The sequence below is a fragment of the Manacus candei genome, unplaced genomic scaffold, assembly GCF_025592945.1.
Source record: "Manacus candei isolate 608988 ecotype Guabito, Panama unplaced genomic scaffold, ASM2559294v1 h1tg000184l, whole genome shotgun sequence".
In the NCBI taxonomy this organism is placed as follows: domain Eukaryota; kingdom Metazoa; phylum Chordata; class Aves; order Passeriformes; family Pipridae; genus Manacus; species Manacus candei.
In genome coordinates this window covers 144,906-166,783 of record NW_026138232.1, presented here as the reverse complement: position 1 = coordinate 166,783, position 21,878 = coordinate 144,906, and the positions used below count along the sequence as shown (strand labels likewise).

General features: G+C 62.1%; 2 protein-coding genes across 3 annotated transcripts; both read right to left on the bottom strand.

The window, feature by feature from the left end:
- Positions 1-757: 757 nt before the first annotated feature.
- TARS2 (threonyl-tRNA synthetase 2, mitochondrial) lies at positions 758-6,739 on the bottom strand. Its single transcript, XM_051774001.1, has 18 exons — positions 6,679-6,739; positions 6,259-6,479; positions 5,669-5,792; positions 5,443-5,564; positions 5,247-5,364; positions 4,941-5,005; positions 4,788-4,866; positions 4,524-4,667; positions 4,335-4,433; positions 3,707-3,873; positions 3,471-3,633; positions 3,254-3,391; positions 3,101-3,178; positions 2,917-3,017; positions 2,355-2,456; positions 1,932-2,004; positions 1,647-1,761; positions 758-975 (listed from the first exon to the last, which is right to left on the bottom strand). The coding sequence occupies exons 1-18, from the start codon at positions 6,733-6,735 to the stop codon at positions 827-829; spliced, it is 2,115 nt and encodes a 704-aa protein (XP_051629961.1). The 5' UTR covers positions 6,736-6,739; the 3' UTR covers positions 758-826.
- Positions 6,740-7,780: 1,041 nt separating this feature from the next.
- On the bottom strand, positions 7,781-21,355 carry RPRD2 (regulation of nuclear pre-mRNA domain containing 2). 2 transcript variants are annotated; one of them, XM_051773999.1, is made up of 11 exons: positions 20,750-21,355; positions 17,046-17,175; positions 16,672-16,772; positions 15,546-15,620; positions 14,290-14,342; positions 13,644-13,770; positions 13,115-13,290; positions 12,190-12,475; positions 11,640-11,906; positions 11,207-11,410; positions 7,781-10,568 (listed from the first exon to the last, which is right to left on the bottom strand). In XM_051773999.1, exons 1-11 carry the CDS (start codon positions 20,970-20,972, stop codon positions 7,924-7,926), a joined length of 4,287 nt encoding a protein of 1,428 aa, XP_051629959.1. In that variant the 5' UTR covers positions 20,973-21,355; the 3' UTR covers positions 7,781-7,923. The 2 variants fall into 2 exon arrangements, with proteins under 2 accessions (XP_051629959.1, XP_051629960.1); XM_051774000.1 differs by lacking the exon at positions 15,546-15,620.
- Between the last annotated feature and the right edge of the window lie 523 nt (positions 21,356-21,878).

Here is a 21,878-nt window from a genome sequence, read left to right as displayed (position 1 = left end):
ACAGGCTGGGGACCCTGTCCCCGCCCTGGTGGTCCCGTCCTCACCCTGGTGGTCCTGTCCCCACCTTGGTAGCCCCAGACCCTCCCTCTGGTGGCCCCAGCCCCCCCCCCCCCCCCCAGACCCTGGCGTCACAGCAGGGGGAAGTGGTCGGACCGCATTTTTGTGGGTTTTGCCCCGTTTCGGGGCCACCGCCCGCTGAGTCACCCCCGGCGCTGGAAGGGGGGCTCAGGGGCCACCCACGGAGGGACCCCCGAGGAGGGGGGGCTCAGCTCGTGTCCCCAACCCCGGGGACACCCCAGTGCGGGGCAGCAGGGCCGGAGGGTCACGGCTTGGCCACCTCCCTTCGCCCCAGGACAGGGGGGTCCCGGAGGGGGGGGCAAATCCTGCCTGGGGCTGAGCCCGAACGCCCGAGCAGGTGCCAGCCCCGTGTCCCCCTCCTCGATTGCCCAACCGGGTCTGCGGCGACGTGACTCGGGGTTTGCGCAACCCCCCCACTTTCCCCCATGTGTGGGCGGGGGGGAAATCCCGGCGGGAAGGACCCAGAAGTGCGGGAAGGTGGGAGGAGAACGCACCCGGGAATGGGAATGCGGGAATGGGAACGTGGGAACCTGGGAATCTGGGATAGGGGGACACCCCCCCCCCCAAGTGTTGCGGTGGGGGAGCCCGGGTGTACAGGTGTGGGGGGCACTCAGGTGTTGGGGTGCGGGGGATCCTCCCGGTGTCCCGCCCCTCCCTCCCCGCTCCCGCCACACCCAGCGCGTTTTCCAGCGGTTTATTGAGTAGGGAGGGGGGGTCCCGGGGACCCCCGGGGCGGGGGTTGGGGGGGTCAGAAGCGCTGCTCGGCGTCGGGGACGCGGCCGTCCCGCAGCTCCCGCAGCCGCCGCAGCACCCGCGGCAGCTCCAGCTCCCCCAGCTGCCGGTTGTCCCGGGTCCGGACGCTGACGGTGCCGCGCTCCCGCTCCCGCCGACCCACCACTGCCGGGGCACCGCCGTCGGGAGGGGGGCACGGGGGGCTCCGCACCCCCCCTCACCCTGCACACACCCCCCCTCACCCTGCACACCCCCCCCAACACACACACAGCACCCACCACCCTGCGGGGTCAGGGGGCCCGGGGGGGAGTCCCAAGGGATGGGGGAGCTCAGGAGGGTCCCGAGGGGGTTGCCCAGAATAGTCCTTGGGGGGGGGGCTCTAGAGGGGGATCCCAAAGGAGGAGAGGGGCTCAGGAGGGTCTCGGGGCAGGGGGGTCCTAGAACAGTCTCAGGGGGTCCTGGGGGGTCTCTAAAACAGTCTTGTGGAGCTCCTGAGAGGATCTCGGGGGGCCGGTCCTAGAACAGTCCCAGGGGTGCCCAAAAGGGGTGGGGGTCTCAGGGGGTCCTGGGGAGTTCCCGAGAGGATTTCAGGGGGGGTCCCAAGGAGGGGGGTGTCAGTGAATTCCCAAAGGAAGAGGAAGCTGCTGGGATCTCAGGGAGGTCTCCCAGAAGGATCCCAGGGAATTCCCAAGGTGGGGGTCCCAGCGCCTCCCCCCACAAGCAGCACCCAGGGTGTGGAGGGGGGTGGGTGACTCAGCACAGCCAGTCCCGGGGGGCTCCCTGGAGGGGTCCTGGGGGGGGTCCCGGGGGTCTGTGGGCCGCATGCCCCCCCTTACCCAGCTGGAAGTTGTAGTGGGCGAGCTGGGCCCGGCGGATCTTGCGGGCCAGGGTGGCCCCCGGGTCCCCGTCCAGGTCGGCCAGGAGGCCCCCCCTCCTCAGCACTGCCTGCACCTGCCCCCCCCAGCATCAGTGGGGGTGTGGGGGGCATGGGAGGGCAACAAGGGGTGGGGGGACATGGAAGGATGGGATGGGAGGATATGGGGGAGACACTGGGGGGGTTACAGGGGGATGGGGAGACATGCCAGGGGTCCCAGGAGGGCATGGAGGGGTCACACACTCACCTCCCGGGCATAATCCTCGACCTCAGGGGTCTGTGGGATGACCATGGCCTGCAGTGGGGACAGCCAGAGCGGCCTGGGGGGCACCAGGGGTCATGGGGGGGTCCTCAGGGGGCACAGGTGCCCCCAGGATGGAGGTGCCCCAAGGATCGGGATGTCCCAGGGATTAGGGGGGTGTCCTGGGGATTGAGTGTCCCCAAAATCGGGGGATGCCTGTCCCAAGTGGGGCACCCTGGGACAGGGGTGATGCTGAACATGAGGGGGCCCTGAGGACTGGGGGGGTGTCTCCAGGACGGGGGTCTCCCAGGGATTGGGGGTGCCCTTAGGATTAAGTGCGTGCCAGGGGTCGGGGGCTGTCCCGGGGATTGGGGGCTGTCCCAGGGGTTGGGGGGTGAGGCAGGAGGTGATTTTGGGGCTCCCCCTCACCATTTCCCCCCGCAGCTCTCGGCCAGCACAGCCACCATCCGCTCCACGGAGCCCAGCACGGCCCGATGGATCAGCACCGGCCGCGCCGGACCCCCGCTCGGGCTGGGGGGAACAGGGGGTCAGAGGGGCAGGGGGGCCCCACCACCACCCCCAGCCCAATCCTGACACACCCCCACCCCATTTCTGCCCCATCCAGCCTCAGTCCTGACCCGCCACCCAAATCCTGACCCTCCCCGGCCCCAATCCCCACCCCCCTTAATCCCCCATTCTCCCCTTCCTATCCCAATCCTGACACTCCTCAACCCCAGTCCTGCTCCCCTCCCAATCCTGATCCGCTCCAAATCCGCAGTTCTTCCTCCTCCATCCCAATTCAGACACTTCTCAACTCCAACCCTGCTCCCCCAGCCCCAATCCTGATCCCTGCACTCCAACCCTGACCCCCGCCCCAAGCCCAACCCTGATCCCCCCAACCTCAATCCTGAACCCAGCCCAATCCTGCCCCCTCCAAACCCCCAGTTCTGCCCTCCCAGCCCAATCCTGCCCCCCCTCCCCACTCCAATACCTGGCATATTCCAGCTCGAATCTCTCCGGCATCTGGAAATCCAGCTGGATGGTGCCACACTGATGGTGCCTCCCCAGCGCATCCCGGATCCGGATATCGATCTGTCGGGAATAAGAGGGGTGGGAGGTTCCCAAAGGATCCCCTCTGCCTCCTTTGGGGACCCCCCCTCCCCAAAATCCCTCACCTTGGGCCCATAAAAGGCGCCGTCTCCCGGACTCAGCTCCCAGGGCTGCCCGAAATTCCGCAGGCTCCGCTCCAGCTGCTGCAGGGAGGGATTGGGGGGGGTCAGGAGGGGACAGTGCAGGGGGGACACGACACGGGGGGGGCACCATCCCACCTGCTCAGCGCGATCCCAAGTGTCGGGGTCCCCCAGGAACCCCTCGGGACGCGTTGCCAGGGCCAGGCGGAAGGAGAAGCCCAGGACGGCGTAGACGGTGCGGATGAAATCCAGGGAGGAATCGATCTCGCTCTCCAGCTGGGAAAGGGGTGTTGGGGGGGGGGGCATGTGATGCATTTTAGGGGTCAGGGAGGGGCCGGGGGGGACACACACCCACCTGCTCCAGGGTGCAGAAAATGTGGGCATCGTCCTGCTGGAAGCGCCGGACCCGCGTGAGCCCCGTCAGGGTCCCGGGGGGCTCGTTGCGGTGCAGGACCCCGAAATCCGCCAGGCGCAGGGGCAGCTCCCGCCAGGAGCGCGGCCGGTGGGCGAACATCAGGCTGGGGACGGACAGACAGACGGGCAGAGCCCCCAGGACCCACCCTGGGGCGCCCCAGGGCCCCCCCCACTCACCAGTGGGCCGGGCAGTTCATGGGTTTGAGGGAGAGGGTCTCGGGGGCGGCGGGGACGGAGAAGATGTGGGGGCTGTAGTGCTGCCAGTGCCCCGAGAGCTCCCAGAGCCGGGGGCTGAACAGGTTGGGGGTCACCACCTCGCTGAAGCCCCTCGCCTGGTACTCGCTCTGCGGGGACAGGGACAGAGGGGGATGGAGGGGAAATGTCAGCTCAGCCCCCCGGCATCGGTCGGGGGGGCTGCAGCCACAGGGGCACAGCAGGGAACTGGGGGGCAATTGTGGGTGAGGGATGGGGAGCAGAGGGGGGCTGTGGGGTCTGGGTGGGTTTGGGTGGGAGGGGATGGGGGGCAGTGGGGTCTGGGTGATGTGGGGGGCACAGGCAGGGTCTGGGTGGGAGGGGATGGGGGGCAGTGGGGTCTGGGTGATGTGGGGGGCACAGGCAGGGTCTGGGTGGGAGGGGATGGGGGGCAGTGGGGTCTGGGTGATGTGGGGGGCACAGGCAGGGTCTGGGTGCTGGGGAGGGGGGCACAGCAGTGCCAGGTGCAATGGGGATGGGGTGCAGTGGGGTCTGGGTGATGTGGGGACGGGGAGATGATGGGGGTCAGGGGGGGCTGGAGGGGGGCCCACACCCGGATAAACTCCACCAGGGCGTTGTAGACGTGGGCGCCGCGGGGCAGGAAGAAGCAGCTGCCGGGGCTGAACTTGTGGAAGAAGAAGAGCTCCTGCTCCTGTGTGTGCAGGGGTGGGGGGGGGGTGTTACCAGGGGGTTCCTGGCCCTGTGAGCGACCCCCCCGGCCCCCACCACCACCGGGGCTCACCCTCCCGATCCGCCGGTGGTCCCGCAGAGCCGCCTCCTCCTGGGCCCGCTCCCAGCGCTCCAGGGCCTCGGGGGTGGGGAAGGCGACGGCGGCCACGCGCTGGAGGGACCGGCCCCCCAACCCCCCCCACAGCGCAGCCGAACTCTGTGGGCACGGGGGGGGGTCAGGGGGGCCGGGAGAAAGGGACCCCCCACCCCAACACGGTGGGGGGACATCAGCGGGGCCGGCACTGGGGTGTCCCCCCCTCCCCACCCCGACACCCACCGTGAGGACACGCAGGGCTCCGATGAGCCCCGTGTGCCGGAGCAGGGGCCCACGGCAGAGCTGGAGCAGGGGGCCACACCTGTGGGACAGATGGACGGACGTAGGGACAGTCATGGGGACCCCCCGGCCCCTCCCGGTGTCCCCCCTGCTCACCTATAGACTGTGGCCGTGGGGGACGTCACCTCCTCCTCGAGCTGCTGCAGCTGGAAGCTGTTGTGCTGAGAGGGGACAACAACGGGGTGACAGGGGCACAGGTGACATTCCAGGGGGTGACACCGAGGGGGAAGTGACACCACCCTTGGAGGGGAAAGGACCAAGGCGGTGACGGTGGCACAGGTGGCACCACGGGGGGCGAGACTGGTCCCCACGAGCATCACCCTGGTCGAAAACCCCAACCAGGAGAATCCCAATGTCCCCAAGCTCATCCTGGGATGGGGAGGGGACAGTCTGGGCTGTCACCTTGAGGAGCTCAGCCAGCTGCTGGCGCGTGGCCTCGAGGCGCTCGAAGCGGTGCCGGGCGCGGGCGAACGCGGCACAGGCCTCCTCCAGCGCCGGCAGCTCCGTGCTCTGCACCGTCCTGCAGGGCAGGGGACAGGCTGGGGACACCCCAGGGACATCCCGGGGACTCCTGGCACCGTGTCCCCCCCCGCCCTACCTGTCCCCCATGTGCACGTCGCAGTAGAATCCGTCCTCGGTGGCCCGGGCACTGCAGAGCGTCCCCCCGAAAAACTGCTCGGCCACCGCCCCCAGGACACAGGCACTGGAGTGCCAGAAAGCCTGGGGGCACACAGGGACACGGGGGGGACACACAGGGGGGACACAGGCTGTGAGGGGAGCACGGGGTGGGTCGGGGATCCCCCCAACCTCCCCCCCCGACTCACCTCCCGCCCCTCCGGCGAGGAGAAGTCGAGCAGCTCCAGGTCACTGTCGTGCTCCAGGGGCCGGTCCAGGTCCTGCAGGACCCCGTTCACCCGGGCCACCAGCGCTGCCTCTGCCAGGCCACCCCTGAGGGGACACCAGGGACCCGTGGGGACACCGTGGACACCCTGGGAGGATCGTGGGGACCCCACAGACTGTGGGGATCATGGGGACACTGTGGGAACCCCAGAAGCCTTGTGGGAGCCTTGAGGGGATACTGTGGGAATGCTCTGGGGATCCTGGGGACATTGTGGGGACCCCATGAACCTTATGAGGGGTCAATCTGGGGATCCTGGGGACACTGTGGAGACCATGGGGACATTGTGGGAACCCAGCGGGAACCATAGGGACACCGCGGGGACACGGAGAACACAGTGTGGACCCTGGAGACCTTGTGGGGACCTTGCAGGGACACCCTGAGGGGCCCGGGACCCTTGTCAGGACAGTGTGGGGACCGTGAGGGGGCACCGCGAGGGGGCCCGGGAACCTTGTCAGGACACCCTGGGGACACCCTGGGGGACCCCATAGCCCTTGTGGGGACCCCGGGCCGTACCCGAGCTGCGCGGCCACCTGGAACGGGGTGGTCTGCAGGGCTCGGCCGTCCAGGCGGTGCCCCCCGGGCAGCGCGATGCGGATGGGGGTCCCCGGGGGGAGGCGGCCGCCCCCGGTGCCACCGCCCGCCCCATCCCCATCCCCGGGCCCGTCCCGCCGCTCCGCCGCCGCCGCCCGCAGCCGCTGGAAGAGCCGGAGACGCTCGGGGTCCGGCCCGGACACCTGGGGACGGGGGGACATCGGGGGGTCACCGGGGGTGGTGTTTGGGGGGGGGGGGTGGGGGGGGTCACCCCGGTGTCACGTGGCCACCGGGGGATCAGGGACCGGGGGGGGGTTGTGAGGGAGGAAAGAGGTCCCAGGGGGTCCCCACGGGGCGGGGGGTCCGGGGTGATGCGGGGGGGGGGGGGGTTCCCGAGCGCACCCGGTGTCGCCGCGGGGGTCCCGCGAGCAGCAGCCGCGCCCCGGCACGCGCGGACATGGCCGAGGCTCCGCCCGTTCCGCCGGAACCGGGACAACCCCCGGGGGCGGCACCGGCACCAGTTCTCCCCCCCCACCACCACCCCCCGCGCAGGCCGCAATGGACTCGTCCGCCCGGGCGGGAGCGCCGCGGGCAGGACGGAACCACCGAGAGGGCGGGGGGGGCTGGGACGGGACACACAGGGAGAGGGGGGCTCAGCACCCGGGGGGGGAGCCCCAAAGGCCGGGGGGTGCCCCAGATCCCCCTGCCCTGAGCGCACGCGAGAAAGAACGGACCCGCCAGCGGCTCGTTTGGTACTTTTTATGCAGATCCTGAAGCCCACACCGGTATCAAACAGGTTCGATGGAGGCAACTAAAAACCAACAAAAAATAATTAAAATAAATCAAGTAAAATCCCGACTTCATATATAAAAGCCGCGGGGACGGCCCTGGGTAGGGGGGGACGACCCCTCCACCGAGCCCCCCACGGGCTCCGGCTGCTCGTGACGAACGATTCCAGAGGGAATTAGAAAGTGATTGTTGTTATATATACACACACAGGTAGAAAGTCAACAGTGATCCTGGGGGCGGGGGGAAAACAAAAAACCAAAAAAAAAAAAAAACAAACCAAAAGATCCCCAAATTAACCCAAACCCAAGCGACAAAGTCTTCCCGAGGGGGGTCAGGCTGGGGAGTCCCACACCCACAGAGCTCGGCCTAAGGTGGGTTTGAGGGGTTCCTTGACCCTTTTTGCCTTGTTTGGGTGGTTTTGGCAGCTGGAGGGGGAACAGGGGGGGGTCTCCCCTCCCTGCAGCAGCGATTTGGGGATCGGCTGAAAACCAACACCCCGACAGCCCTCAGTGCTCCTCCCGAGGCTTGCAGAGTTGTCTTTCCTTTTTTAATGTTTTTTTTCTTTCTTTTTAACTTTTTCAACTACTACTGAAGTTTTTATTTAACAGCAACGCGGCTTCTTCTCGTTAAAACATTGGTTTGTGTCTGTTTTCTTGTCTCGCCCAACTTGATGGGGGGGGGAGGGTGGGCTGGGGGGGGGGAAAGAACCAACCGAAAAGTACAGAACATTTAATTTAGGAGAAGGTTACTGGGGAGGGGTCTGGAGGGGAAGAAAATAAAAGGGGGGGGGCAGGGAAAGGGAGAGGAAAAAAGGATAAAACCAAGTGAAAGGGCAGCCCTGGGAGCTGGGCGGCTGCTTCAGTACCGGGGGGGGAAGAAGGGGCGCTTGGGGGTGAAGAAGGGGGCCCCCCCCCTGCCGAAGGGCGGCCGGGGCCGTTTGAGGCTCTGGAAGGGGTCCCTGGCGCCGAAGGGCTCCCGCGGGCGGAACTCGGCGCGGGGGGTGCGGAGCAGGACGGAGCCGCGGCCCCCGGGGTCCCGGTGCGCGGGGGGGCCCAGCCCGCGGCCCGCCCCCAGCTGCTCGCGGGGCAGGGGGCTCGGCCCCGCGGGGTCGCGCGAGCGGGGCAGGGGGTCCCGCGGCTGCGCCCCCCCGAAGTGCTCCTTCAGCGTCCCTGGCAGCGTACCGTGCTCCTTGGGGAAGGCGCCGGCGCCGTGCTCCAGGGGGGGCGGCGCGGGGAACGGGACCCCGCCGTGCTCCCCGGCCGGCGGCGGCTGCGCGGGGAAGGGCACCCCGGAGTGCTCCCCGGGCACGGGGGGCGGCGGGGGCGTGGGGAACGGGACCCCCGCGTGCTCCACCGAGGGGGGCGGGGGGACGCCGTGGGGCAGCGGCAGCGGGGCGGGGGTCTCCTTGGAGAAGGGGTTGGCGTGATCCACCGACGGCAGGCGCGGGGGCACCGCGTGATCCCGCGGGAAGAGGCCGCCGTGGTCCTTGGGGGGGGCGGGCGGGGGCACGGCGGGCGGCCCCACGGGGTCCCGCGGGAAGGGGGTCCCGTGCTCCAGGGGCGGCGGCGCGAGGGGCGGCGGCGGCAGGTGGTGCTCGAAGGCGGGGCTGAAGTTGTTCGTTCGGAAGTTGTTGACGCTCTCCGAGAAGGGCGGCACGTGCTCCTTGTAGGGCGCCGGGAAGCCGCCCAGGCCGGGCAGCTCCGAGGAGCCCGAGGGGCCGTTGTCGAAGGCGCTCCCGCCGCTGCTCAGCTCGAACCAGCCCGCCCGGCTCCCCTCGCGCCCGTGGCCCCGGCTGCCCTTGCCCAGCACCCGGATGGACTCCACGGTCTGGATGGGCTCCCCCGACATGCCCCGGCTCGAGGCATTGTGGTAGCCCAGCGTCTCGATGGGGGCCCCCTTCTCCTCGGTGCTGTCGGGCAGGTCCAGGCAGGAGGAGGACACGCGGGTCTCGATGCGATAGTGCTCCTCGGGAGGCTGCGGGTCCTTGGCGGCCCCGGACAAGCTCCCGCCCTCGCCGGAGCTGCTTTTGGGAATCTGCCCAAAGTGCTTCTCCTCGGAGGGCTTCCGAGAGGCGTTTTTGAGCATGTTCTTGAACTCGATGGTGGAGGTGGTGGAGATGGAAGAGCCCATGGGTTTGTCCCCGCCCGCTGCGGGCGCTCGGCCGGCAGGGCTGGGGAGGGTGTTCTGGGAGGAGAAGAGCGAGCGGTGGGGAAGCGTGTGGGGCGAGTCCGGGTATTGCTTCTGCGGGAGCCCGGGCTTGGGCAGGGTGTTGTGGTTGGAGTCCGGCGTGAAGAACACGTCGTTCTTGCTGGGCGACGGGGACCCGTCCGAGGCCGAGTCCTTCCCCCGCCGGCCGTAGCTCCCGAACATCCCCGGGGACGAGGCCAGCGGGTCGCAGCCCTCGCTCTGATCCAGGATAGACCTCATGGAGGGGGGGAAGGACGGCTTCACGCCGAACTCCTGCGACCTCTGGCCGTAGCTGGACAGCACCGGCTGGTACTCCGCTGACTCCGGGAGTTTGCTCGATTTTAGGATAGACTTGACGGGTTTCTTCTCCAGGTTCAGCATGGCCGAGGGCGGCGGCCCGGAGTAGTCGAAGTCACGGTAATCCTCGTCTTCTTGGAAAGACGTGTCTGGGTAAAACTTCTCCTGGGAGGAGTCCATCAAAGAGGAGGGAATCTCCCTGCTGTCCGCAGGCGGCTTGTACAGCCCGGCCGGAGACTCCCTGCCGAGGCCGAAGGGCCGGTAGCCGTGCACGGAACTGGGAAGTTCTTGGGAATATCCATCATCCCGGCCCTGCAGAGGCGACCTCGTGCTGCTGGGAGTAGAAGAACCAGGGCTCATGATTTTTGACAGCAGGGAGATCGTGTCCACGTTGCTCGATGTCGGCTTATCCATCATCTCGTCCTGGGTGGGTGTCCCGCTCCGCTCGTCCCGCACCGGCGTCCCGTCCACATTGTCCATGGAAGTGCTGGTGGGACCACGCTGGAAGTCAGAGGTGTGACTCTCCGCTGCCATGCTGGACCCCAAGCTGCTGAGGATGGGAATATTCAAGTTCAGGCCACTGAAGCCAGGGTTTCCCTTCAGGAAATTGTGTATCTTCATCTCCAGGCTGGGAGAAGGGGGTTCTGACTCCAGCTTGGCTTTTGAAATTTCGGAGGACTGACCCAGTGGGGGTTCTGTTGGCAAAAGGGAAGAAGGACTGGTAGGGTGGGAGCTGGAAAATCCCAGGGAATTGGTTGGTGGTTTAAAACTGGAGCTTGACAGTGCTGGGGTGTGTCCAATGGGAGCCTTATTGACCGAAGTGGAGGAAACCTCTGCGGTGGATGAGTTTGGAGAATAACCAAAGCTTTTGGATATAAAGGACTGTGGATTGGAAGGAACATTCCTCCCCTTCATGCTGGGCACAGTTGTGTTGGCTGGTGATGCCGAAGTGCTCTGGGAGGCGGGTTCGCCCGACTGGACGGTGTTTCCAGCCACACTCTGCAGCAGGGATGACAAACCTGGAAGACAGAACTGCATCAGGAACTCTGGAGAGGCAAATCTCCCCGAGCCGCTTCCAAGGGAAAGGCTCCCCTGTTTCCACTGTGGATGGTGTTCCCTAACACTTCCCCCACACTCCAGCCAGGAAAAGGACTGGATTGTGCTGTGTTGACATTAGCACCCAGCAAGGTGCAACCTCCTGCCAGAGGCTCAGATTGATCTACAAATATAAATTACTCCATCGGGTCAGTTGGGCAAGAACCTGTCCTGGTCTGCAGCCAGGTGTGTGAAACCTGTCCAGCTGGCCAGGTGACCCATGCAAGGTGCCAGATCAGGAGCAGAACCTCTGGGAGCTTTGTGCACATGGAAAACACAGAGACCTCTTGGTCTCCTGTCCCGTTCAGGGGCCTCACATGGAGTGTTCTGGGTACGTGCAGTTCGGTCACGGCACAAGCAGGAGGAAGCACAGAGAAGTGACAGAACTCACTGGTCCATGACACGTGTGCTACCTGAGAAAGACCATCTGCACGTGCCACAGGTGTAAAACACTCCAAGGAAGTTTTTCTCCCTCTGTTTTCACTTCAGGACAGGCAGAGCAGCACATTTCAGCCCGGCACCTTTGAACCCACCAGCCCTTGCCCAACACCCACGCCAGTACCTTGCAGTGCCGGCGCCGTCTGGGTCTGGGTTTTGGAGAGAGCCGACAAAATGCTTTCCGGAGTTATCTCCACTTTGGAGAGAATGTTTGCTAACGGATTTGAAGGAGCAGACGGAGTCCCCAGGACAGGAGTCTTCAGGCCACTGGTGAGAGCTGTGGGGCTGGTCGGGGTCCCCGGAGAGGGTCTGGAGGCAGGGCTCACACCTGGGACGGGAGCACACACCACTCACCTGAGCTGCCCCGCTAACCCAAGCGCTTCTGGCTCAGGTTTTCCACACACACCACTGAGCTCAGGAAGCCGACAGCGTGTGCCAGAGACTGAGCCAGAGCTCAGACAGCAGGAACTCACTCGTGTTTATTTTGAGACAATTAAGCTCTAAACAATCACCCCGGTGTGCCAGCACCAGTGCCCAAGGCCTGGCTCAGGACTCACCTGTGCTCTTCATCACCGACGTCAAACTGCTCAGGATGGAGCTGATCTTGGCCAGGTCCACGTTGGCCAGGTTGGGCAGGGCCAGCGCCGGTGCCGGCGGGACGGGCACGGCGCTCGCCGCCTTCGGAGCCGGAGGGGTCGGGGCCGGCGTTGTCACCGTCCCCGAGGCCGTGGCGGCCGCGGTGGCCACTGGGACTGCTTTGGGGACACTCTCAGTCTTGGCAGGTGCTGGGGCTGGAGCAGCCTGTTTGTCCTTCCTCTCCTCCACTGCAGCACAGAGGGGAACAAGAGCAGAACTGTCACTGCTGGAATGACTTGGGGCACATCAGCTCCGATTCCCACTGATGTCAAAACACCTTGGATGGGTGGTTTGGGAGATGGGAACAATCCCGGCGGGACTGGGACTTCCCTGCTTGTGTCAAACCCAACAGCCCCATCCCACAGCCCAGCACAGGGTCTGTGCCTCCTCCACATCCCAAATGAGGTTGGGAAGGGCTGGTTTGTCCCGGAATTCCCACACGACAATCCCTGCTGCTCCCGCAGGACGTACCAATGATTTTGGACGTATCGTCCTCCACGTCAGAGAGCTCCATGTCCTCCACGTCCCGATTATCTGTCGCAGGCTCTGGAGTGACCATCTTGCGGCCTCCAGCTGCCGGGGACCGGGTGTTGTTCTCCTCTCCCATCCCCTGGAAAGGGGACTCGGAGCCCGTCGGAGACGGGGCGTCCATGCTGGGAGAAGGGACAGGAGACTCCTCGGGATCGGGAAGTGTTGCTTTCAGCTGGTCCAGCTTTTTCTTCAGATTGCTCACTCGATTAGCAAATGTTTTATAGGCCTAAGGAAGGAAGGACATCAGACTGGGGATCATTCATGCCTCAATCACTTCCTTAAGGAAGCAGCACACACCTCGAGAAAACCACTTCCAATTCCCTGGACCCTGCAGCGGTGAGAACTCGGCTTGTCCATGTGACAGAGAAACAACCCCAAAAAAAAGAAGATAAAACCTTTTTCCAGTGACTTGGAAGAACTTTCATAAACCCCCAAGTTTCTAACAAACACGCTCTGCCTGTTTGGGGGGGTTCCAGGAGGGTCTGGGGGGGGGATTTGGTTATTTTTCCAACTCTTTACTGAATTCTTCATTTCTTTGCTCATCTAGTCCCCACGTGTATCATAAGCTTCCAGAGTTCAGGATTTGTCACACTAACTGTAATTTTGCCTTGCTTATGAATCCAGGGGGGGCTCAAAATTCCAGCAACACACACAAATCAAGCATCCAACCACTGGATTTTTGGAGCATCTCCTTGCCTTGCCTGACACCTCAACTCTGCTCTCTTTGGAAACCACCTGTACAACAGTCCCATGAACTTTTTAATTTGTGAACAGAGAGATGAGGCATTTTCCAGCCTCTGAGGGGCTCAGTGAACACAGGAAGACGCCGTTCCACCTGCAGAGGGTCAAGGAAAGGCTCACTTACATTCGCTACCACCTTGACTTCCTTGTACTGCGCCTCGTAGAAGATCCCGGCGTTCTCCAGTGCCTCGGTGAGCGAGGGGCCGTTCTTCACCTGCTTGTCCAGGCCGTTCACAAACTCCTCCAGCTTTGAACTCGCTTCCTCAAACTCCTTGGAGAACTTCTTCCCTCCCGTTTTATCTGCAGGGAGACGGACACCACGGGAATGAGCTGCCAGCTGCCAAACCAGAGCGTGACCTCAAGGGCAGCAGCTGGGACAGCAGATCCACACCCTCCCAGACCACCCCAGTGATCCACTGGGACCAAGGAGGAGGCCTTCTCTAGCACTGCATGTTGGTTTTTCAGCTAGTCATTAGCTCTGTCTGAGCTCGGGATCTGCAGGTTTCCACAAAAACTCAAACTAATACTTTTGGCTCAAGATTGGTGGTTCTTAACCCCGCTCCGAAATTCTGGCATTTTTCCAGCCATGCTCTGATTTCTGGCCTAGGGCTAAAGAGAAGTGAGGAGCTCCCACGACTCCCTCGGGGCTTTACCTTTCAAGCACTTGAGTGTCTCAGTGCTGCAAACATCCACCCTCATGGTGGAAAGCTGCTTCTCCTTCAGCTCTATCTGGTCTTCCGAGCGCTTGTACAACAGCAGCTCATCAATGAGGGACTGGGGCTGGGAAAAAAAAAAAATCAAACAGGAAAAGCATCCTCATCACATTCCAGGCAAGAGAAGCCCTGAACAGCACAGCCCTGCCTCCGCTCTGGCTCCAGGCCACTTCCAAGTGAGAGCTAAAGCAGGAACCATGTGGATCTCTGGGTTTTTGACTGCAAATCTCACAGATCAGCAAAGCTGAGTTCAGGCAGGGGTTGCAGTTTCCCAAGTCTCCTGGTTGTTATGGTTAAGAGCAGGGACAGGCCTGTTTTATTTATTCCCTTTTTTCACTCCACAGGGGTCTGTGCATTTCATCAACAGGCCCTGCTCTGTCAGGGGATCAAATTTTGCTGAATTTCTTGCCACCAACTCCTCAGCCACCTCAAACTCCCCTTCACGAGGACGACCTGAGTATGACCAGCCCTCCCTGTGGGTGTCACTCAGCCCCTCAGGCACAGGCAGCTCTCGGGCTTGGGGTCACCCTACAAACCCCCAGGGTGGGGGTTAGTGCCCATAGGTCACTTCTACTCGCAGACTTACTCGGAATTCGGCGACAATCTTGGACTTCAGAGCAGCTTTCGGGTTGGTGGACGCTGCGGGGACAAAGGAAAAACGTGAAGGAATGAAGGATCCACATCCTGATGGAAAGTCAGTCCCAAAAGGCAGTCAGTCTAGTGAGAGATACTCTGAGGTAACTCAGGACAGACGTGCAGGTGGCAGTCACCCACCACATCCTCCCCTCCATGCAGGGGTCCCTCCTCGCTCCGGGTTCCCCCGGCAGCTCGCGGGGACACGGACACGCGCAGCCGGGTCGGGACCGAGGCCAACGAGTGACAACTGCTGCTCTTTGGGTTTTGGTTTTTAACATGCTCTCAACACTTCCCGGGCACAGGTTTGCCTCGGGAAGACAAGTCTCTGCAAGGGTCCATCTAACGGCCTTATCCGAGGATTTACAGCTCTCTACAAGGAAGGGAATGTTATTCCCTCAGTGCCACACCTGGAGCTGACACGGAGCCCTGGTTTCCTGTGGGCAGGGTCTCCCTTGGGTACTTCCCAGGTCTGACCATGCTCAGAGCCTTAACAACTGTCACCTCTCTGTGCTGACACCCGGTTACAGAGCGGGGGGACGAGTCCCGCTGGCAAGAGACACCAAATCCATCAGATTCTGGACCAAACAGGAGAAACAGCTGATGAGAAGCAAAGTGCTAAACCCTCCATCCACGCTGGACACAGCCCAGTTCAGTCTGGGAATGCAGCTTGTGGTGTTCAGTAATAAACACTTCCAAACTCTGGTGACCTTGCTGATGTCCCACACGTCACACCTGATGTGCCACCACCTCGCCGTGGGGACCGCTCAGGGCTCTGGTGCACGGTGAGATCACTAAGGTCAGTTTATTAGAAATTCTCTCCTGGGCAGTTGGACTCCCACGTCCTGTCCCTGCACTCCCAGCTCCGAGTTCCTGGCTCCCAGCCCAGCCTGCTGGGACAGGTGTGTTCCTGAGCACGAGGGGAATGTCCACCTTCTGCTTCTCTCTGTCTTCTCTCCAGCTCTGACCAGTCTAACACCACTTTCCAGGAGGTTCCACCAGCTCCTTCCTCTCCTGTCTGCAACCTCTGCTCTCCTATCTTGTTTTTGTCTCACTTCTTTCCTTTACAAAGTGGTTTTGTGCCAACACCTCCTCGGTGTGCACATCTCAGGGCCTTCCTTAGCCCAGGTGCTCTGCCCTCAGCCTTCCTTCTGCTCCTCAAGCAGCCAATTTCTATATTAGTGCACAGAGTTCACAGTGGTTCCTTACTTTGTGATTTCTTCCACGGCTTATTCGGTTTGTTCAGAGACTCTTTCAGCTGCTTCTGAGTTTTGAAAGTGGTACCTGGAAAAACATTTCATTTTTGGCAGTCTGGCATTACGGGATCCCTGTCAGAATCTGGTTTTTGGTGCCGTATGGTTGCACGGTGGAAGAGTGAACAGAAATTTGTTTTAAAATACCTCGACCAACTTCCTTAGAGGAGCTGCTGGATGCCCAAGAGAACCTCAGTTTACTCAGGAATGCAGCAACCTGGGGGTGGTCTGCCATTTTTAAATCAAGTTTCTGTTTGCCCTTGCGCTACAGACAGTTCAAAAATCACAGTAAAAAGGAAAAACACAAGCAATCTGAAAATCAAACTCTTTAGGGGAGGCTGTAATGGAATCAACATTCAACAGGCAAGGAGTGCACGTTGGCAGAACAGCCACAATACCTGATTTACCTAGAACCTCAAATACCTTTTGTTTTCAAGTTACAGAAATTGGAGATTTCAGACCATATGCACAAACTTCACTTCTCAGCATGCAACGCCCAGCTGGAGCCTTTCCTCACGCCACAGCCTGGCCAGAGACCCCACCTTCCTCCTGCTGTGACCTCAGACCTCACCTGAAGGTCTCCTGAGCACCTTTAGCTCTCAATGATGTAAAGACAAAACCTGGACTAATTTCCTTCAAGTACTTGAGTACTGGCTAACTCCTGGGTTTAACTGGCTCTTTTCTAAGGGCTCGAGGACTCTTCACCCTCCAGCTTTGCTTCTGCCTCTTGCTGCCCCACAAATACTCAAGTTAAAACAACCTATTGCTGAACAGGACTCAGAGGCAGAGCCAGGGCACCCTGGTCAGGATGTGCAGGAGCACTCCAGCCTCACGCCCTGTTTGCTCCCAGCTGGAGCAGTTCCAGCCCATGTGGAAGGATTCACAGCTGCCTTTAGACAGGTACAGACGAGGTGAACCAGGAGAACCCAGCACTGCTCACGTACCACACCTGGCTACGTTCCAGCCTGTGCCAGGCACAAATGCCCCTCATCCTCCTCAGTGACCCCAGACTGCTTCCACAACCTCAGCGAGCTCACGTGTGGGTTTGGAAGGTGAGAAAATACAAAGGGTAAGTGACTTACTCAGAGCTTCTTTCAGTGCCAGAATGGTTTCCTCGGGGTACACGTTTCTGTCCTCCCAGATTTTGAAGATTCTTTCGATGGATTTGGAAACGGATGGATCCCTGGAAGGCAAGAGCACAGTGGGCTCTCTCTGCTTGGTGCAAGGCTTCCCTCACACCCCTTCACGTGACAATTTGACCCACACCAGCCCCCTGTGCAGACCAAAGCCCAGCTCACTCCCAGCCCACTGCGGGAGAGAAGCGCAAACACAAGAGCTGTTCAAACAAAATCCCTGAAGTTCTGCTGACGTTTCTAGAGAGTCTCAGATGTCAGAAGAAAGATCCCCACTTTCTGAGCCATTCAGCCTTCCCACACCCCGGCAGCTCGTCACTCACTTCACTAACGAGGCGGCCTCGGGAAGCACCTCCGCGAAGGTGTCCCGGAAGACAATGGCATTTTTCCTCTTGCAGTTCTGTATGACATCATTGGCCAAGTAAAAAAGGTTCAGCCGATGAGGAAAGGCAGCTGAGGACAAAAGAAAACTCAGATTCAGCATCAGCCAGAAGTATCCCATCAGCTCTGCTTTGATCCCCACATCTCGGTGCTGCTTTTGGGAGTGTTTCAGTGTTCCCAAGGTCCAACAGGCAAAACAGGAGGTTAGAGAGGGAACCTTCCATTTACAAATAATTTCCAGATCTTCCCCAAAACCTCATGGCTCTCTTGGTTGCCAGGATTCCTGTCAGGAAGCTTAGCAACCTCCCTGGTCCAGAGCCCTGGGTGTGAGCTCATCCCTCACTCACAACCTGAAAAACTCCAAACCAGCCACAGCAGCAAATCGGCCTCTGGCATCCAGAGCCAACTAGGAAGGAACCCAGGGTTCCCACAAACCCCAGTCTTGCCTTAGGAAAAGCCACTCCACAAGGATTTTCCAGCCAGCAGTCAGCTCATGCACTTTGACTGAAGGCTGACAGTTAAATATCACTGTCCTTTCTGCTGCAGGAAGGTGGGCAGTGCCCACCGAGCCCACCCGAGCAGCATCGTGGCCCCCAAGCCCATCCAAGCAGGGCTCCCACCAGGAACATTCCAACCATGTGGGCTCTGCACTGCCCTCCCGACACCAGGGAGAATTTACACGTGGTTTGTTCAAAAGGAAGATCCCCACAGGAGATCCTCCTCTGCAGGGAAGAGGAGCTGAGGACTCAGCAAAGGCTTAGCTCGGGTGGATCCTCAAATCCCCACGGGTCGATGTCCTTAAGCCTCCCCAAGCTCCTGCCAGGGGCACCGATGCTCCTGGCCCTGTTGAGCGTCCCCACAAACCCAGGGGTGAGCAGGAAGCACCATCCAGCCCTGAACCTGGGACAGGCAGTCCTAGGGAAGTCCCTGCCCGCACGGGAAGGGTGTGAGAGCTGAGCCAGGAGTCACCAACCACTGCCTCCACCAGCTGCTCCCCCCCATCCCCTGCTCCCACATCCCAGGAGGAGCTTTTCCAGCACAAACACAGCGGCCCAAGGACTGTTCCTCACAACCTGTGCCCCGGACGTGCTGACACGGCAGGTCGAGGTGGGTTTGCTGGAGCGAGGAATGCTCCGCTCTGCCCCGAGGGCTGGGAATCCAACCGGAGCTGTGCTGCCTGGCTTCCCAAAACAGTCTGGAGCCAGCTTCCCCCAAAACACCAGCCTGGATAATCTCCCAGCAAATCAGCCCATTGGAATGGGGTTTCTGGGATTTAGTCAAACCAGTGCTCTGGTGCCAGTTGTCACCGGATGCTCCCTCCATCCCAGAGATGTTCCACCAGCAGAGAGCGAGGATTCCAGAGCTTAATAACATGAAACAGGTTTCAAAGAACTACAAACCTTTGATTCAAATGATCCAACATTTACACAGCAGGGAGGAACCTGGAGTGGAGCTCACGGAGCCCCACTCGCCCCATGGCCCAGCACCAAAGGCAGCCCCTGCCAGGGCAGAGCTGAGTCGGAGCCAAGAGTTATAAACCAAGGTACACCCAGAGCACCCAGGAGGAGAAATCCACGCTGGGCCCAGAGGGAGCCTGTGGAAAAGATCCACAGAGAAAACTGAGCACTGATAGGTCCAAGACACAACAGGCTGTATCCAACAGGTCCTTCATTACTCCAAGACTCCTCTGGGATTAAACCAGCAAGGAAACACGGACAACAAACAGGGATCTGCAGAGCTGAGCCCAGCCCAGCCACCTCCTCCAGGCTGGGCCTTTGGGTTTCACAGCCTGTGGGTGGGTCCCGTTCAACTCACACCTACACGCTCCCACCAGACCCTCCTCGGCACAAACGCTCTGATTCCCGTCAGGAACTTCCCTATGGCAGCAACCCCTTGCAGGAACATTCCCATCAGGAACTTCCCTATGGCAGCAACCCCTTGCAGGAACATTCCCGCTGGGAAGCTCCGGCTCGCTCGCAGGACAAGCCTTGGCTCCGAAGGGGGACGCCCAAGCCAAGAGCAACGTGTGAAATACCAGCACTCCTGTTTTTCCTGGAAGGACCAAATTCTGTGTCCCAGGAGCCATGGCCCTCCAGGTTCACCTGCACTTGCTGTGACACCATCACTGAACTCATCTGGCTGGGACAATGATGAGAACATGGAGAGGCTCTGGAGTTCCTGGGGCAGAGGACCATGAAGGGAAGAGCAGGGAAAAAACCCCATGGAAGCAGGAAGGAACCAAATAATCAAGGGTCAGGGCACAGCAGCACCACAGCCACTGCCAAGGTTTGTCTTAGTGGGATAAGATGGTTAAGGAGGGACCTGGATAAACAGGAGGGGTGTGGAGGTGAGATCCTTAGGAGGGCTGTGAAGGGAAATCTTAAAGGAATTCCACAAAATCCAACTGGAATTCCAGGCTGGTGCCAAGGGCTCAGGGCAGGAGCTGCCAGCCCAGCAGGGGACAGGAGCCAGGGCAGGATCAGGGCATGAAGAACCTGCAGGTGGGAACAGTTCAATGGCTTGGGAAGGGGGGAAGGAGTGATGGAAGAGAGGAGCCGGGATGGAGCTGTGAGAAGGGACACCATGTCCAGAGGAATCAGCACATCCCAAGAGGAGACAGGTTGAGTTTTGTTTGGAGTCTGTGAGCTCAGAGAGAGAGGGGGGAGAGGACCAAGGAATGTGTCCCAGGGACAAAGATTTCCAGGACAGGTGGCAGGGCCAGTAAGGCAGGAGAGTCCAGGGCCAGTGGGCTCCTGGGATCTCACCTTCCTCTCCTTAATCCCACAGTATACCAACAAGAAAACAACCCAAAATCCAGGGGGAGGAGGGTTCTGTGCATTCTGCTGCAGGGCCTTGACAGAGAAACCTGACTACCCAAACTCTCCAAGAGGTTCAGCACACACCACATCGATGTTTTGGGATGGGAATGTTCTCTCTGTGTTCCCGCAGAGCAAAGCTTCCCTGAACTCCCATGACAACAGCCAAACCTTCCCACGGCAGCAGAGACAAGGCTGCTGTGCTGAGCCTCCTGCCAACACCAACCTTCCCCCTCCGGGGCACAAACCCCAGCCCTGGCACCCAAACCGTGCCCACGCCAGGCTGCTCTGGCAGGGCAGGGGGCAGTGACAGGCCCTGGCCCATGACCCGAAGGCAGCATCCCCCAACTCCCAAAGCAGAGCTTTTGGAGACCATGGACTCAGGAGGACGAAGGTGCCACCACTGAGGTGCAGACAGGTACTTTGTGTCCTTCCAAGTGTGACGAGGTGATGCTGATGGGACAAGGGGGGACGTTTTCAAAGTACAAGAGGAGAGATTTACACTAGATGTCAGGAAGGAATTCTCCCCTGTGATGGTGGGGAGGCCCCGGCACAGGTTGCCCAAACAAACTGTGGCTGCCTCATCCCCGGAAGCCTCCAAGACTAGTTTGGAGCAACCTGGACTAGTGGAAGGTGTCCCTGCCCATGGCAGGGGGTGGGACTGGATGGGGTTTAAGGTCCCTTCCCACCCCAGCTTTTCTGCAGCGCTGAGCTCGACCCTGCTCAGCACCCACCGACCCCGGCGGTTCCTGAGCGCTCACAGAGCCCCCCCGGCACGGCCGCGTTCGCCCCCCCCCCATCCGCCCCGCGACCCCCGTCCCCGCACTCACAGCGGCGCAGCCACTTCATCCAGTGGTACACGATGGTGCTGTGGTGCCGCTTGTTCTCCAGGCACCACGAGGAGAGGCCCTGGATGGACTCCATCGTGTTGGTCACCGCCTGCAGCTTCCTGTCGAGCGAGGCCTCGAGCGCGCCGGCCGCGGACGAGGCGGCGGCGGCCGAGGAGGAGGAGGAGGAGGAGGCCCGGCCGCCGCCTCCGCCGCCCGCCGCCATCTTCCCGCGCTGCTCACGGCCGGGCCGCGCGCGGGGGGCGGCGGGGCGGCGCTCCCGCTCCGGCCGGAGGGGCCTCGGGGCGCGGCGGCGGCTCACGGGGGCCCGGCGGGGCCCGTGGGGAGCGCGGTGCCGGAGGCGGTGCCGGCCCGGAGGAAGAGGGGGGGGGGGGGTGGCGGTGGTGAGGGGGGATCGCTGGGCCCGGCGGGGCGCGGGCGGTGGTTGGAGGCGGCGGGAGGCGGTGCCGGCGCGGGGGTTCGCGGTGCCCCCCGGGGGGCAGGGGGGGGTTGCCCGGGCGGTACCGGAGGCGGTGCCGGGGCCCGAGGCGGTTCACGGCCCGGCCCCCCCCGCGCGCGCCGCCCGCCCCCCCGCCGCCATTTTGTGGCTCCCGCACACGGGCGGGGGCGCGCACGCGCACGCGCCGCCCCTCCTGCGCCCCCCCTCCCCGCGCCTGCGCGCCTGCGCGCGCCCCGCCCCGCCCGGCAAGATGGCGGCCGCCCCTCCTCCCCATACCCCCGCCCTCAGAGCCCTCCCGGCCTTCCCCGGCCGTGACGCGGGTGGAGAGCGCGGGCACCGCGCGGGTTCGAAAGCGCTGTTTGTGGTGTGAAACACAGAATGAATTGGGGGGGGGGAAGGCCTCCGCGATCAGCGAGTCCAACCCGTCACCGATCCTCACCTTGTCCCCCAGCCCAGAGCACTGAGGGCCACGTCCAGTCGTCCCTTGGACACCTCCAGGGGTGGGGACTCCACCACCTCCCTGGGCAGCCACTTCAAAGGCCTGACCACCCTTTCCAGGAGGAAATTCCTCCTCACGTTCACCCTGATCCTGCCCTGGCAGAGCTTAAGACCATGTCCTTATCATAGAAGAGAAGCAAAATCTGCCCCTTACAGACACCCCCGAGAGCCTTC